Genomic DNA, 16,673 nt, shown 5'->3' with positions numbered 1-16,673 from the left:
AAGGTGGAATGGCGTAACTCCGCCCTAGTTTTTGCAAAGTTGGACTTTAAACTGATGTATTTTCAGTCTGGTATGTAAAAACTTGAGGTTCTTGGTATCAAACTCTTGCCACAGTCATTACTGATGAATTAGTATTATGTAGGATTCTAATTTTGCTTGAAAATTGTCATTTTGATAGGATATTGTACAAAGTGTCAACTAGGATGCATTTGCCCCGAAAATGGGGCAAGTCCGTCTCTGAGAGTTAAAAATGCTTTCGAACCTTGTTTCAAGTGCTACGGGGCAAGAAAAGAATGATTAACAAGCCTGCTACAAAATGCTTCTTATTGCATTCAATTATATTGTTTAGTTTTATATAGTTATCCACTTTTAAACAAATATGTACTTTCATGCTGAAATATGAAAGGGGATACAGTGATATTAAAGCAGTTTAAAAATGCTTTCGAACCTTGTTTCAAGTGCTAAGGGGCAAGAAAACAATGATTATCAAGCCTGCTACAAAATGCTTCTTATTGCATTGTATATATTGTTTAGTTTTATTGTTACCCATACAGTACGGACTTACCCCACCGTGATAGTACGGACTTGCCCCGTGTAGTAATATTTACGGGGCAAGATCATCTTAGTGTTTTTCTCAATAAATTTTAAAAAATACAATAAAAACGGTTTATTTAATGTAAACCTACATCAATATTTGTTGTACTTACCTAAAATAACAACAGAATATATTAATAACTTGTAAACTATTGCACGTTCAGGGTAACCTCAAAATTGTACGTGTACATTTATTTTAGCGAGGAAAACACCCTTATTCTTGGGCGACATCTATGTCGAATAGTTCATACTAACTTATACTACATTAATAAATACAAGCTAGAGAAATTTCGTTCATATTATAATGAAAATAACCAATTAACGGACTTACCCCACTCCACCTTAGCATTTTATTATTGGGAGTCGCTCTCGAACGGCAGTACGGATTTTAATTTCCACACTTCTCTAATCATTTCAACATTCGGCTGAACTCATTTGGCCTCGCTAAGACCCCGGATTAAGTTTGAGGACGCATCCTCCATTGTTGCCGAGGAAAGTTGATTTGTCTCGAACGAGGACACCGAGAATTAATACGTGAATATATTACTGTCAGCGTTCAAGTACTCGTTTCAAGGGAATTCTGCTTAAGTTTCTCTATTACCACGATCTCTTGATACGATCTACTGAACATAATAGAGAGTGTGATCTAATTTCAATCCTCTGATAACATCGATCCATTAACATCCATTATATGACTGCGCATATGGAAAAATACAGTTTCCTACGTCCTGAAAATGTAAATTCGATTGAAACCGCAGGTTAAATCTCGGCAATACTTTATCCGCTTAAATTTCGAACATTAAGGCTATGAAGTTAAACTTCAATTTTAACAAGAGTACACGTGCTGGAATTGTAAAAATGCAGACTGGGAGGGGGAAATCCAGTCTTGACAAAACCCTTGTGTTGAAATTGTAAAAATCGAATAAAAATAGCCATTTATCTCGTCCAATAGCCCGAAATCAACCAAACAGCTAAAAACTAAAAATTAAATTTTTCTACGATTCTTTGCTGAACACTTTCTGTGTTTCAAGGAGCCATGCAGACTGTAGAAGCACTATACTTCTACTCCAGACGTCGCCTAACACTTTCTTCGCGAAGAGCAAACAAAGCCATAACAAGAATATCTTGAACGGAAATGGGAAAAGGGGCATTTCTCAAGATGCCATGCTTTCGTTTATTAGCCAGACGGTCTGTCGAGTGACACTTTCGGCGTTCTTCATCGACTTCGCGTGAGTGTACACGCGTTGCACGTGCCGCGCAAGTCTAACGAGTTCGCGGAAAAGTGTTTCCACTTACGTAATTTGAACGGTCCCACGGGAACGTGGGCAAACAGAGCGGTTTCCGGTGTAATGGAAGCCAACGGGTTACAGGTAGCTGCGGAGCATAGAGGATCCTCTCACAGGCGATGCTTTTTCGATAAGCCGGCGTTTCTCTCTGTTATTAGATTCAGGTCACCGATCCGCAACAGGTGGCCGTGTCCGCGGCGTTAGCTTCTGACCTGGCTCATTACCGCCGCTACGGAACTACGGATTTATGCGAGCCGTTTCGAATCCAGCTACTGTTCAATTTCGCCGCTATTGGATCCACGGTGTACTAAATCCTTGGATCGGCTTGACCTCGATACAGGAAACAGGACGGGAACACGCTGGGACCTGTGGGAAATATTTCAAATTCAAACTAGAGGCATCTCGTTCATTTTGAGATGGAGTTTAGGCATTTACTCGTACGATAAAAGAATCCTTTTTCAACTCCATTGTATTGTCTTTATAAAATCTTGTTAAAAACGTATTAACAATTTACAATACATAATTCCCATATTTTATTACATACTCGTAATATGTACGAACTCGTCGTCTACTAAATTAAATATTCATCAAAGAACGTCAAACTAAACATTCTTCAAACGGTACATAATAATAGCCGGAGGCAAACAACAGCAGATGGCTCATGACCCGACATGAACGAACAAAATGAAAATATAAGATACTTGGATGAACTACATGAAACACACTAGCGCCTGTCATCTCCTGCTAAACGAGTAAACAGCGTTAAATTCGCATTAAATCATCACCTCTCGTCATTATAACTGCACAGGTCAAAAGATGGATGAAAGAAGAGATCAAAAGGTGGAAGATCCTCTGAACGACTCTAGGATCATTGAAAGAGATTCTTGAAACGTGAGTCTCGTTTTGTTACAGCGAGAAGAAAGCAGTGTCGACTTCAACTTCTATTATTTCTTCGGTGATGTTTACTTCGCATGTACTTTCGACACGATTTTTGAAGAGACCGAGCAGAAATTTGACGAGGAGAAGGTTCCAGAACCGGCTTTCTCATAATGTCCCAACATTCCGGAATGTCAAACGGTCCGACGACTGACACGTACGCGAAACGATGGTGATTATCGGGCCTGTCGGTGTTTTCTACACATTCCGTGTTTTCACGGGTTTGCCAGTCGCGTGCGAATCGCGTCCTTTGGAGGATACGCTTTTAACATACTCCGAACCAGTGAATCGAGGATGCTCGATCGGCCCAGTGGCACACAAAGCAGAAAAAGACGCAGTCTTTTAGACCTTGTTCTCCACTTCCCAGCAGTGTGGGGAGATGTGGGTAGGCGGAGCTAGGGAAACAGTGTTTTACTGCATCCTTTGAAGCTTTGGCTGCTTTCCAGGTGACTTATAATAAGCTTCCACACCGCTGTCAAGACCCACAAGAATCACATCTTGCAACCCTGTGTTCATAACTAAATATAACTAACAACCCTGTTTTCTGAATAGCTTCGTTGTGGAATAAAGAAAATTAAGTGCAATTAGATTTACACCTTGAAAATAAAGTCAAAATGAAGAGGACAAATTATATCTGTGTAATATGTGTAGACAAAAAAAATTAGTGAGTATTTTTGCTTCACTCACAATCAGTAAAATAAGTCTCCGTGCACCCTTTAAAACAGAATAACTTTTTTATAATTGTACCAAACGATCTGATTATTTGTAAGCAATTAGAAGCATTGGATTACTAGATGATGTGCAAAAAAGATTTTCCAAACATTACAATTGATCAGGTTACATGCAAAAATAAAAGAAGCATTTTTTTTACTTTTTTATTTGGTTTCCTAATGAAAATATATGTTTTGTAGATCTATGTTAGTTACACGCCTGCTGAAAATTTCATCGGAATCGGTAGACGCAGGAAAGAACGACACGGATCGAAAGATGTACGATTCTGTGGATTTTAAGCAAGAAACTGATCAAAAGTCGTGTTTTCACCATTTTTAACCGCTTGTAGCTCGTGTGTATGTCAATCGATTCCGATGAAATTTTCGGCAGGTGTGTAGCTACTATAGATTCACAAAACATATATTTTAAATTTTTATTAAGGGCCCAAATAAAAAAGTTTTAAAAAGTGCCTTTTTTATTTTTGCATGCAACCTTATAAATTTCGAAGTTATTCTGTTTTAAAGGGTGTACGGAGACTTATTTTACTGAGCGTATGTTTACAATAAAATCAATCTGACAAGAACAAATACCGTTCTCAGCCTTGTTTACATGTACCATGATCGTTCAAGAAGATAACTATACAAAACAAGGCTAAAACCACTGTCAGAGTTTCGAATATTGTAGCTGGCCCAAAAAAGTCTCTTTTCCCGAGCAATTAATTACTCTGAGCGTAGCAGGAGGCATTTAATTTCCCAAACGAGCGGGCAATTAGCCCAATTCCTTTTCATTTCAATTGCATCGAAACATGGCCTACGCTTCATAGTCGTTGCACGGCAATTATCGGTGACCGCGGACCGTGATTCTCCGGATTGTGGCATGGTTCGAGCACGCGTCGGCGGAGATACACGCCTAGCCGCGATCTATGAAAACTGATCCGGCAAAACACACTCGCGGGAATGATCTTGCATCGCGAGTGCATTCACGCTCTGTATGGCGTAACCGCTAATTGCTTCTGCCCCCTATAAAAATGGTGAACTGTTCGGCCGGCCAGTCGGCGTTGAACATGCTTCGACGTATGATCATTGTTCTGCCGCTGTGTGGCTTCCTAGCAATCTGCAGCTGCACTGTTATCCGTCAGGATGTTTACACGGTTGCATCGATATCACCTAACTGCAGCGAGGATGGCAATTCCACCGCGTGCGCGGCTAGGACGAAGGAAATCGTGACAGGGAGCGATTTAGGCTCGTTCAGAGTGTCCAGGGGCCTTCAGGTTCTAGGAAGTGATAATGAAGAGGGTGAGTTCTCATGATTTGGAACAGTAAGTCATGAAAATGTGCTCAAAATCTCTTGCGTGCTGGCGAAAAGTGCAAAAATCCTGGTTGGAAGCAATAAAAGACTGAATTCGGTGATTTTGTTTGTTTCAATTGGATTATGGGACATCTATGTATAATATTTTGACCGTCTTAAACCGTCTGCAAAGTAATTTTTACCAGGATTTTGGTAATTTTCGTCGCCGTGTATGGTGACTGTGCATTTTAAGGAGAACGGACAGATTCGGGTCAGACGTGTGAACACATTGTCAACACGTAATGAGAAAGATTTTGTCTCTGGACTGTGTAGTGGGATGAATATTTTATAATATGATCTCGAAGATAATTGATGTATGTATGATGACAATGTGGGCCATGTTTGGAAGGTGCGGTTGGACTAGATTCGGTGGCAAGGCGGAAGGAAGAATAAAGAACATAGTAGAATTTAACGAATGTGTAAGGAACACATTTGTAGAGGAAATGGCAAGTTTTAATCAGACTTCCTAATGAAATAGACGCTAGTATTTATTCATCTGCGATTCTCACTCTTCAGAAATCTATGTAGAACCAATTAGCAGTACACCAATTTTTAATCGCTTTCGTTGCGAGTAGAATCGCGTAGTCTGGGTCAGACAAACAATGAGGAAGCACAGTTTCCTGGGAACGATGGCATATCGCAGCTCTCGTTGATAGATAATTATGCAATTACACAATGATTCTCGGAAGCAATTATTCATGAAAGTGTTCTCTGAGTAAAGAGGTGCTGCAATTCACACGTAATCGTGAATCTCGATTGTTTTCTGTCCGCGCCTTGCATTGGATTGACATGTGCGCTCCAATTTAAAATGATTTTACTAACATGGATGTTGACTTCCAAGTATGTTTTTCTTTTGTTTTGTTAAGAACTAATTTTTTTCAGAGAGTGGGCGGAAGAAAAAAAACAAAGGATATGGCAAGCTGTTGCTATACTTTCTGGGAGCAGCGAAGGTAATGATGCTGCACGTCGTGCTCAAGGCAGTCGCTGCGATCGCTGCCAAGGCTCTGGTCGTCGCCAAAGTGGCGCTGGCGGTCGCCACTGCAATCGCATTGAAAAAATCAATGGGTAAATAAGCTATCTTCCTTTTGAAAATAATATACTTACTGAATAGATAATGAATTGTTTGAATTTGGTTCATAGATCACAAGGAGAAAGTGTCATACGAGATAGTGAAGCATCCTCATCATAGTTACGAGCACACGCACAGCTCCAGCGTCGATTTCGACCATAACGAATTAGGAGAGGGTGATTTTGGATACCGAAAACGGCGGAGAGCCCGCCGGTAGTGATCGAAAATATTCTGCGAGACAAGTTTTACGATGTTGTATAAAAATATGTATATTCCGAAAGTACAAACATGTCGACGAAATATCATATAAATATTAAAGTTTCAAATTTTATATATTGTATTATAAGGTACTGCAACTGTTTCATTTATTGAAATCTTCTTCTCTTGACCTTCCAGATCGTTTTAGTAATCGAGCTTCTGCGATTACGTGAATTATTTTATGGTCTACCTAGAATTTGAGCTATAAATAGAAGAGTATAGATATATTTTGTAAATTTCTATTCACGTTATATCTGTGGTTGTAACGAAGGAAGCCGCATGTCACATACTTTCACTTTCGAGATTTAGCCATTTAAAGTCTCGATCACTAATTCTTTGACATAGGACATCGGTTAATTGCATTATGTTTTTTAACCTTCCAAATTTGTTTTCATGAATTTTTTCTGGTAAATACGTAAATCCTATACTCTACCATTTTTTGAAATTGTGACATGCGGCGTTTTCCTTACAACCACAGATATAAGCTCATAGAAAACTGTCAATCATTTAATGTCATCGAATGTATATAGTTCATTAAGCTTTTCTGTAAATTCCATAAATTAATAAAATGATTTCTGGAACAGTCGTAAACCATTCACTGTCAAATGTAACATACTTCACTGACTTGTTCTTTTCCATATAAGGAAGTAAAATGACTTCAAACACAATTCATAAACATTTACTGTCACAAATTACACCATTCACTGAATTATTCTCTTCTACGTTACACAAGGAAGTAAAGTGCCACCTCGGACGATTCTTAACAACGCCATGTAATCAATAATAAATATCCCTGAATTATTCCTCTCCAAATTATGCAATGAAATAGTATGGTTTCTTGAACAATCTTTATTCACCGGTGAACATTATTTTACACAATATACATACAAGAACACCCTCCGGTGCGTCCAACTGAATAAATATTAATTTTTGGTACAGCATAGCAGTCATACAAAATAACTACCCAACTACGACTAACTACATTCAACGACACGTTTACAATAAATAATACCGTGATAGCCTCCTCGCTTTCCTTGAGCCAATCGTTCCGTAAACGGACAGTCATTGGTCCTCGGAGTTTGTTATACATGTACAAATGATAGAGAAGTATTTCTTCCGTACGGCTCTTACAATAAATATACGATAAATTAACGCGAAAATTAAATCTTCTATTCAATTATCTCTACTAGAATTATTTACTCGACTCAAGTCGGTGCAACACCATCGAGAGTCCTTTGCCAGCCACCGCCGTATCCTCCTCCTCCACCATAGCTTCCATGGTGTTCGGAACCAGTCGCGTAGATCACTTCGTGACCTCCGCCACCTGAACTGGACACCAGCTTCTTCAAACCGATGATAGCGCTCAGGACCAACGCGATTTTCGCTGTCAGCAAAGCTGTTCCGGCGATGAACGCGATTTTGCCGTAGGCCAACTGTGCCATCATTGCTAAAGAATCATTTTAATCAGGAGATTAATCAATCTATTAGCAGTAATCGAGAGATTATTTTATGATCTATTCACAGTTATAGGTGAAGGAACTTACCTCCCACCGCAAGGGCTCCCATCATGAGGGCACCATAACCTTTTCCTTTCTTCTTACGACCTGCAGATTCATAAATAATCCATAATTAAGTATCATGTCATAACTTTTGCTAAATTTGATTCGATTATAATTCGAACACATCGAAATTTATAATCTGTTTTGTGTAATTATCTATTCTAGACTTCCTCTACGTCTCCCAACACTTTCCGTCGTTTCATAATCAAACTAGGGCTATTAATTAGATCGATTAAATTGTATCAGATCATTTTTCTATCTCCGATAAAGACTCCGGTGATTTTCCTACCGGTTCTACGTATTTTATTCTACATGTTTTCTACTTTTTGAGTCTCGACTTGACACCATCACCCAGAACTATCAAAAACGCCACTATAAAACTGACCAAAAGATCCTTCCACACCACTCACCTTCGAAAGCATCGCCAGGAATAGTAAGCTTGACGCTCCTAGACGACAAATACTCGTGGAACTTGTTATCTAGCTTCTGATCCAGACTCAACTCGGTCACGTTCTCGTCCTTGAAGGATCTATCAACGCTCTTAGCCGCAGAGGCAGGATCTCTGGCGATAGATACGTAACTATTCAGCACGTACACCGTGTCATCCTTGATTGCAGAGTCGAGGATCTCCAGGGCCCTCTGTTTCAAACATTCGAAAGCGTTCTTCTCGTTGGTGCATCGGTCGAACAGCTTCGTGTACTCATTCTTGCTCTCTGCCAGAGCAATCAACACCGTCAGATGAAGGATTAGGATGAAATCCACGAGCCTGGTCCTGCTCATCGTGTTCCAAACGAGCTCTCTGTTTCCCTTGGAACGAGGATGGCTGGGGCACCGGCTACAAACTGACCGTTCGAAAAAATCCCGCGGACTAATTCGAATTGTTCTGTCGCGACTCTTTTATAAGGGTATTTCCCGCTCTCCTACCATCTGCCATCGGTCAGTACTGCGATGCCTGCTCACACCTGATCCACGCGCTGTTTAACGCCTCCTACCACCGAAGGAGGGATTCCTGAACCAAAACATTGTTGTACAGCCCCGTAAGTAAGTATCCCTCTGACCCTGTTGCCTAGCGAAGCCGAAACTCACTGTTCGGTCAGAGACTGTCCATCGGAGCCTCCTACGTCAAGGCTTCTGCAGGTACTGTCATCCGCTCCGCCATTTTCACCAATTCCTCATCATCAAAATTTTATGCACTCAGTTACAACAAAGTTAACCCGTGAATGGTACCATGTTCATATTTCTAAAATTCCATAAAAATTTACTGAAATAGCCTAAACTAAATCTTTCGTTTAAATCTTTCTGTTTTCGATAATTGTGCTGTGCGAAACAGAAGCTTCGAAATCCCCTTTTATATTATGATCTGAAATAAAATAAAATTTCATTGGGATCATGGGAGGTCCCAGGATACCATGATAGGGTTAAATTACACTTTTATTTCCAGAAGTAGAAGACTTAACTATGTCCGAGAGCGTCGAGAAATTGAAACACGTCGGTAAGCAATTTTGTAATTGCTACTTGTGTAACAAGGATTCAAGAATGTTCTTTATTTTGCAGCGAAAGTCGCTGCATTCGTTAACCGTCCCCCTGCCTTCTTTTTTTCTTTTTATCCACGAGGAATCTGTTTCCCGTGGATCGCAGTCACGCGCGATCCCGAATGCTACAAATCGCCGCTTGTTGCGAATTAATTAATGCCGGACAGGTACTGTTAATCCGACACAGATTACGGAACCGTGACGAACCAGTTCCGACGAATCGCCGACGCATTTACGCGCGTACGAAATTTCATGAAAAATGTCCATCACGCTGCAGTTGCGGAAATCCAGGACGATGATCGTTATTCCCGGCTTTCCCGTTCCCATGACCACGCAGTTGATCGCGATTACCCTACTTTTTGTTGGAAGAGACACTCGTTAATATCATTACTCGCGAATCCTGAGCAATTACCTGCAATGCGCGGGCTACGAAAATCTTTTTCAACGTTGTACTGCCCGAGGTAGTTGTACGTTCATTGTATGAGGTACAATAATGATTTCATACAGGAACCGTATGCGATGATTTTATACAGGAAATTACTTTTCGTTTAACTTTTGTGAAGTTAATTCGTCCAACTTGGACAAGGTTCTTGGAGGTTCTGCTTTAAGACTTTCAATAATATTGTACGAAATGATCAGAAATAATTCTTAGAAGCTACCTAAGCGGCATAAAAATGGAAAAATAGAAAATTGGATTCGTTTCGAAGAAATCATCGTCGGATGAGGACGGACGAGCGCATAAACTGCGACTAGTCGTCGGCGGTCTCGTGCAGATCAGGGACCGTGAAACTGTGGCGGAAAACAAGGAACTTTTATGGTCGACTGTCCCCGACTGTAATGTATGCTCGCCTTGATTGTTACACTTGACGTAACGAACGCGCGTGGCGGTACGAGAAGCCACGGGACCGTGGCGGCTACGCGAGCATTGCCATTTACGAGCAAAAGCGTATTTCCCGGACGCATTTTCTACGTTGCCTATGGTTCCACCTTCTTCCGCGGATGAAACTACAGTTAGGCGACCGGCTCGGAACGCACAGATAATGGTGGAATCCAGGAGTGAAAACGGACCGGGCCGGAGGGACGATAGTTCGGCTGGAAATATTCGAAATCGATAGTGATGAATAGCGCGCTCCTCTGCAGTCTATGTTGCGAAAACGAAGTCCAAGGAAACTTCATTTTCTGCAACAATTCATCTGAGTTAAGAACAGCATGAATTTATTTAAGGAAGAAAATGCGTGCTTACACTCTCCGTAATCGTAAACGAAACAATGTAGACAGATCTAATTGATGAAATATGTTAAAGCTGAGCTCATAGAATCAATTAAAATCGTTTTAATAAAAAATTACAGTAGGTATGGACAGTGTTGCGCAATAAATAAATTTATTTAAATAAAAATTTAAATAAAAAGTTATTTGTTATTTGGATATTCAAATAAAAAACAAAAATAATTATTCATTAATTGAGCAAGTCTAAATGAATTATTTAAAATAATAAAGTTAATTGTTATCTATCTATATAAATAAAAATCAAATGCTGTTCGTTGGTAAGCGCATCACTTGAGAACTGCTGGACCGATTTGGCTAATTCCTTTTTTTAAATGTTCGTATTAGTCCGAACTAGGTTATAGGATAAGAAAAATTGGACAAGTATCACGGAAAAATGGAAAATTCGGGAAAAACTAAAAGTGCTTTTAGAATCATATTTCAATACAACAAAAAAACGAACGTCGTAGCTTTTAATCAATATTTCAATAGAAATTTACATTACCGACGTCTGTTAAAATAAAATGCGTACCACTAATCGCGTCCGTCGCATGAATCGTACGACGATCAAGACGTGCAAACTGCACGACGCGATTACAATTGACCCGTGTGTGGACGGCAATCGCGTCCGTCGCATGAATCGTACATGACGAGCAAGATGTACGAACTTCACGACGCGGTTACAATCGACCCGTGTGTGTGTGTCTTATTAACGATGATACACAAAACACTACACTTCTACACAATCACTGTACACTACACAACACACTTTCCGAAATCGTGACAGCGAACGGGAAGAAGTTACTCCGTTTTTTGCTTGCTATAACGTCCTTTACAGATATATCGCCTAATCCATCGAAGACCCATCGAAGTGATAAACGGACTACCCTTATAAATCTCGTTATTGACGACTTAAGACAAGACCAAAAGGAATTTCTGTGACAGTTTCCCACTTCTCAACCTAAAGTCCTTCCGACGCACCCCCATCCAATTAACAGACGCAACATTTCCCCACCTAAATCCACCCTTAACCATTGACAACCGCAGTATTATTTTGAGCTTTTGGTCGGAGCAATTTCTTCCCGTTCGCTGTCACGATTTTGGAAAGTGTGTTGTGTAGTGTCGAAGTGTGGTGTTTTGTGCTTCACCATTAATAAGACGTATTCGTGCAAATAGCAATATCCTGTTGATCCGACGGAGGAACAGAAGATTCTGAAAAATTTATAAGTACCTAGACCAGTAGTTCTTAATCTTATTGAAGTCAGGGAATACTTTGGATTCTATGAAAAATTTGTGGAACACCACAGTGAATGATTCAAAAAACAAACAAAAACATCCCGCGTAGAAATAAATATATTTTTGAAAATATATTATTAAGTATATTTAATATATTTTGCGGAATTTCGCGGAACATTTGCAAAAAGCTCGTGGAACACAAGTTAAAAACCAATGACCTAGACATTAGTATTTTATAACGCAGGATTAACATTCTTATGTATTATATAAAAAATGGATATAAGGCAGCGGTTTCCAACCTGAGAGGCACGGCCTCCAAAGAAGGCGCGGACTATTTCCACGGGAGGCGCCAAAATTTGTTTTTGCGCCAGTATTATTTTGTAATAAAGTTATTATAGTTTAAAATGTAACTATATTATTATATCTATTAGAAGATTGGGAGGCGCGGTAAAAAAAATACGTTTTAGGGAGGCGTAGTAGCATAAAGGTTGGAAACCGCTGATATAAGGTATTCTTTCATATTTTGCTAATTCTTTATGATCCGAATGGGCAGGGAGACGATCACTTGGTATGGTTCTAGCGACGAATGTGCCATTAAACTTCGTTTGGCTTAAGGCACGCACACGATCATGTAAAAACAAACTCTAACAACAGTTTTCTTTGTTGTAAACAATTTTGCGACAAGTTTCTCTTACAAATGTCCACCGATCCAGAGGTGTAGATTCACCCCTAGGACGGATGACCATTACATTTTATACACCCTGTACAATAAACTTCACGGTTCTTCAAGTTTATTACACTCGTTCGCTCCGTCATAAACAGTTTATTTTCCCCTGTGTGTCTAGTTTCTCTTGGGCATTGGCCGTTGACCCAACACTATACACTTCTCCGCTTTACTTTTAATCCAGAACTGTCTTTGATAGCCTTCATTTAAATTGAATAGAGGCCATTAAGTGGGAACACAGCGTTTCCCCTCGAAGCAGAGCGAAGGAGGAGTGGTGGGGTGGCTGCTACATAATGGAAGCGGAACAATCGGCGAGGGAAGAACGAAATCAGGTGTGGTTGCGCACTGATTGTGGGTATTTCTTGGAATCTTAACCTTTTACCAGAACGCGACGAGACGAGATAGTTAGCAACACCTGACGGATGAATGAGTGCCCTCGTTCTGAATGCTACGTAAAAATATACAATAGTACAATATTGCTAGAAACACTTCGCTAGACTAAACTTGTTGTTTTATTGTAATACATCTTTGGATTAAAATTACACAGTAATACGTCTTTGGATAATGAGAATCAATGAACATCCTAGTTACGCTGCGGATTATCTACACCTAATTACAATCAAATCTTTGCATCAATCACAGTTCGTTCAATTGTCTGTTCAACCACCTTTGGCCCACACAAAGTTCTTTCCACTCCGCTTATTCTTCGTCTCCTCTGTGTTATCATAAACATCTACGACTTCTCTGATCACATGCTGGTTATACAGCCCTAAATCGCTGGCCTGATGTCCTCTGTAAGGTCGATATTGGAAGTTGTGCTGATCGTAGTATGGGTATCCTCCGATTGGTGTTTCTTGAGGATATGTATTGAAACCATGAAGTCCTCCTCCGGGATAGGATGACGAGACTGATGAGAATAAAGAGTTCCAGCCTAGCAGACCACTGATGAAGAGGGCCAACTTGGTCAGGATCAGTGCTTTCTTTGTCAATAGGAGCAGGAAGCCGAACAGCAGAGGTACCAGGGAGACTAGGTTGAATTTGAAGCCAAGAAGGAATGGTACTAGGAGGTGTCTGACCATCTGTCTTCCTGAAAAAGGATCACAGTTGCTTCAATTAAAATCGTCTTCTTTTAGAAGTGGATTATGTCTTTTATATCAGTCTAGATAATATTTTGGTAACGAGGTCGAGAAAGAGAACATAGTTTCCGTAAACTCAACGAGGTTCTAGAAGCTGAAGATGTCTCTGGCCTTCAACACGAGTGGCCTTGACCGTGCTGCCAACTGCAGGTGAATCCGGAAACCAGCAGGTGAACGTCTCAGCAAGGATGTGAACCTTGATGAACATTAGGTTCGCTTCCAAGCTTATGACACTTGCTTAGAGCTCCCTCTACAAGACTTTTAATCCTCCCTATCCTTAATCACGCTATTTTTATTTTTTACTTTGAATATATTTTCCAAATCTTTTATTATCGATGAAGTCCTTAAAATTCTCGGGACATGAAAGATTGAGTTTTTGTACATCATCAAATTTTCTCACCTGGACCAGCCTGCCTATCTGCAAAGGCAGTCTGTCTATCGTTCAACACGAACTCCAACATTCCATTTCCATTCAACATTGGTCCAGCCCTAAGCTGCAGCCCAGGATACAGATTATCCAAATTCCACTTGAGACTCCTTCGTTCCATTAACCTGGTCGCAGCTTTCACAATACTCCCGAAATCCTTCGGATCATAATCCCAATCCAGAAGATCCCTGCCAAACCCATCAGCCCTCTCCAAATGAGCATTCCCAAACTCCAAGTCATCCTCTTGATTGAACGACTGCAGAGCACTCAATGCCCCTCTATTGATACATTCGATAGTACCATACTCTTTCCTGGCTAGACAGGTTCCAAAAGCTTCTGTGAAGCTTGAAGGATCCTCTGTGTTTAATATAGGCTCTTCTTTCGGTTCCATGATCACCGTGATCCCCGTAGACACGAAGATGAACAGACAGAAGCTGCGCAATTCGTGTCTCATGGTGGACATCGGTCAACGCCGGATGGAAATAATGCCGAAGGAAGAGCGTGGAGAAAGTCGATAAGGTTTCGTGTAAATGCGCCGAGATGAAAGTCCCGTGCGAGGAAAGGGGAATGCGTAATTAAGCCGATCGCTCCGCTCTGGGAACAGATAATTCGCATTGTAGACGGTTCCTGAAGCCGGGGCTCGTTCAGAGATACGCAGGGAAGATTGAAAACTAACTGACTCGAAACTTGAATTTTTAGCAGACATCTAATTACCCTTATATATTGCTGTCATTTTCTCCTGTGAGTGAATACAGAACTGTGAAAATATTTAAGGAACTTATAAATCTTACTGTATTATAATACTTCCAGCTCATTAAAATTATTGGAGAGAGATATGTCTATGCAGCTCTTGAGTCTTGCTATTAATGCAGACAAATTTTATTTTCAATTTTAAACCTATACACAAAATTCCATCATCCAGTTACGACAGAAATGGCACTAACATATTATTACTAAAACTACGAGCACTGGGCCATCTGAAATCACTGATTTCGCAACTCCTACACCTTTTCCAGCTCTTCAAGATCTCGGGTCTCAATCTTCTCACTTTCCACATCCCTCCACTGATCCGCGTCAACGATCGATCCTCACCTAACGCGTTTCCACATTTTGTCTTAGATCAACACCATCAACTAGCAACGTTACACGTTCCACCACTGATTTTTGCGGCCGAAAACCGAAGAGACCTGGTGTCGTAAGAAATGCGGCCGGGTTCCGAAACAATACTGTTGATCTAGCACCCATGATCCAGCGGCTATATAGGCGTCAAGGGGGCGTTCACACACAACGGAACAATCGGTTTCACTCGACGGGTTCGCCGAGCAGCGAAAGTTCGCGGGAATATTTCGTGCACGGATCCCTGGACACGCCGGATGCACCCGAAGAGGAGCAATTCATCATCCGGGGTCCGGCATCCTGGGACTCGTTACCCCGTCAAGACTTGTCCAGATGTCGTAGAAGCAACGAGGAGAAACGAGGAGTCGTAGAAAAAAAATAAAAGTCAAAGCAAACAAAGAAGACAGGGACGAACATTTTATATTGCCAACATACTTCTTCAAGATTCAATCTTGTAGAGTACGTACCTGATCTAATGCGATTATTGATATCACGCTGCAGACAATGTGACGATGTTGACTTGTTTGTGATTTTATTGAATAAATTAATGGAATATTAAATTATATTAAATTATATTAAATTAATGGTCCATCTTGTCGTGTACTAGGTCATTCAGAAAGTGAACAATGAAATGACATGAAATAATGAGTCAAAATACATTTATTCGTCAGTATATTCTCCCTTAAGCTCAATCCTTTTTTTCCACAGATTTTCTAATTCATTTACCCCATCTCTGAAATGATTTTCCTCGAGACCTCTAAAATACTCATCTGCGGCTGCTATAACTTCTTCATTTGATGAAAAACGCCTGCCACGTTGGAATTTTTTGAGGTTTGGGAACAAATGGAAATCAGAGGGCCAGGTCTGGTGAATATGGTGGATTCTCCAACAATTCGTAGCGTAACTCCTTCAATTTGGCCACTGCAAGACCACCTTTGTGAGCCGGTGCATTCTCTTGGTGAAAAATGACTTTGGGTCATTCCAGGCCAAATCGATCACTTTTTGCAGGTATCATCGTCGATTTTGTTCTAAATGAAATATGTTGTAGTCTATGTGAAATTAGGGGGGGTTTAAGTCATCATTTTGCCGGTTTCGAATTTTTTTAGAAATGCCAGGCTTTCAAAGTTTTCAATTTTTGCCCATTTTGGTGAAAACGGGCCCTTTGTCTTCGCTAAGCCTGGTCTTTTCTCCCGAATTTGTGGTTCCAGTTGACCCAAAAGGTTTGAGTAGTACTTTTCTGTTATTGTTTTCCTGATCTGAAGGTAATCAAATAACAAAATTCCTTTTGCATCCCAAAAAACGGATGCCATGACTACTATTTGACTACTTTGGCTGCTTTGGAGCTGAACAACCGGCTCACGCAGGATCATAGTGGTAAACTCAAGTCTCATCCATGGTTAGAAATCGACGCACAAAGTCAGTTTCAGTTTTTTGCAAACGATCCAAATGTTGTTGAGAACATTTCACGCGAATGCGTTT

The 16,673-nt window shown here is 40.4% G+C and overlaps 3 protein-coding genes across 7 annotated transcripts; 1 reads left to right on the top strand and 2 right to left on the bottom strand.

The window, feature by feature from the left end:
• The first annotated feature begins 3,061 nt into the window (after positions 1-3,061).
• LOC143216384 (uncharacterized) lies at positions 3,062-6,792 on the top strand. 2 transcript variants are annotated; one of them, XM_076439358.1, is made up of 4 exons: positions 3,062-3,480; positions 4,127-4,822; positions 5,757-5,939; positions 6,015-6,792. In XM_076439358.1, the coding sequence occupies exons 2-4, from the start codon at positions 4,555-4,557 to the stop codon at positions 6,158-6,160; spliced, it is 597 nt and encodes a 198-aa protein (XP_076295473.1). In that variant the 5' UTR covers positions 3,062-3,480; positions 4,127-4,554; the 3' UTR covers positions 6,161-6,792. The 2 variants fall into 2 exon arrangements, with proteins under 2 accessions (XP_076295473.1, XP_076295472.1); XM_076439357.1 differs by lacking the exon at positions 3,062-3,480 and having other exon boundaries at positions 4,065-4,822.
• Positions 6,793-6,831: 39 nt separating this feature from the next.
• LOC143216383 (uncharacterized) lies at positions 6,832-8,719 on the bottom strand. Its single transcript, XM_076439356.1, has 3 exons — positions 8,171-8,719; positions 7,746-7,805; positions 6,832-7,648 (listed from the first exon to the last, which is right to left on the bottom strand). Exons 1-3 carry the CDS (start codon positions 8,538-8,540, stop codon positions 7,407-7,409), a joined length of 672 nt encoding a protein of 223 aa, XP_076295471.1. The 5' UTR covers positions 8,541-8,719; the 3' UTR covers positions 6,832-7,406.
• Positions 8,720-11,034: 2,315 nt separating this feature from the next.
• Positions 11,035-15,300, bottom strand: LOC143216223 (uncharacterized). Of its 4 annotated transcripts, none has more exons than XM_076439085.1 (3): positions 14,793-15,294; positions 14,052-14,672; positions 11,035-13,602 (listed from the first exon to the last, which is right to left on the bottom strand). In XM_076439085.1, the coding sequence occupies exons 2-3, from the start codon at positions 14,539-14,541 to the stop codon at positions 13,175-13,177; spliced, it is 918 nt and encodes a 305-aa protein (XP_076295200.1). In that variant the 5' UTR covers positions 14,542-14,672; positions 14,793-15,294; the 3' UTR covers positions 11,035-13,174. The 4 variants fall into 4 exon arrangements, with proteins under 4 accessions (XP_076295200.1, XP_076295202.1, XP_076295201.1 ...); XM_076439087.1 differs by having other exon boundaries at positions 15,023-15,294; XM_076439086.1 differs by having other exon boundaries at positions 15,086-15,294.
• Positions 15,301-16,673: the final 1,373 nt, after the last annotated feature.

The sequence above is a fragment of the Lasioglossum baleicum genome, chromosome 15 (assembly GCF_051020765.1).
Source record: "Lasioglossum baleicum chromosome 15, iyLasBale1, whole genome shotgun sequence".
NCBI lineage: Eukaryota > Metazoa > Arthropoda > Insecta > Hymenoptera > Halictidae > Lasioglossum > Lasioglossum baleicum.
Note: the sequence above shows the minus strand (reverse complement) of the source record. Positions and strands in the feature narration are given on the sequence as shown.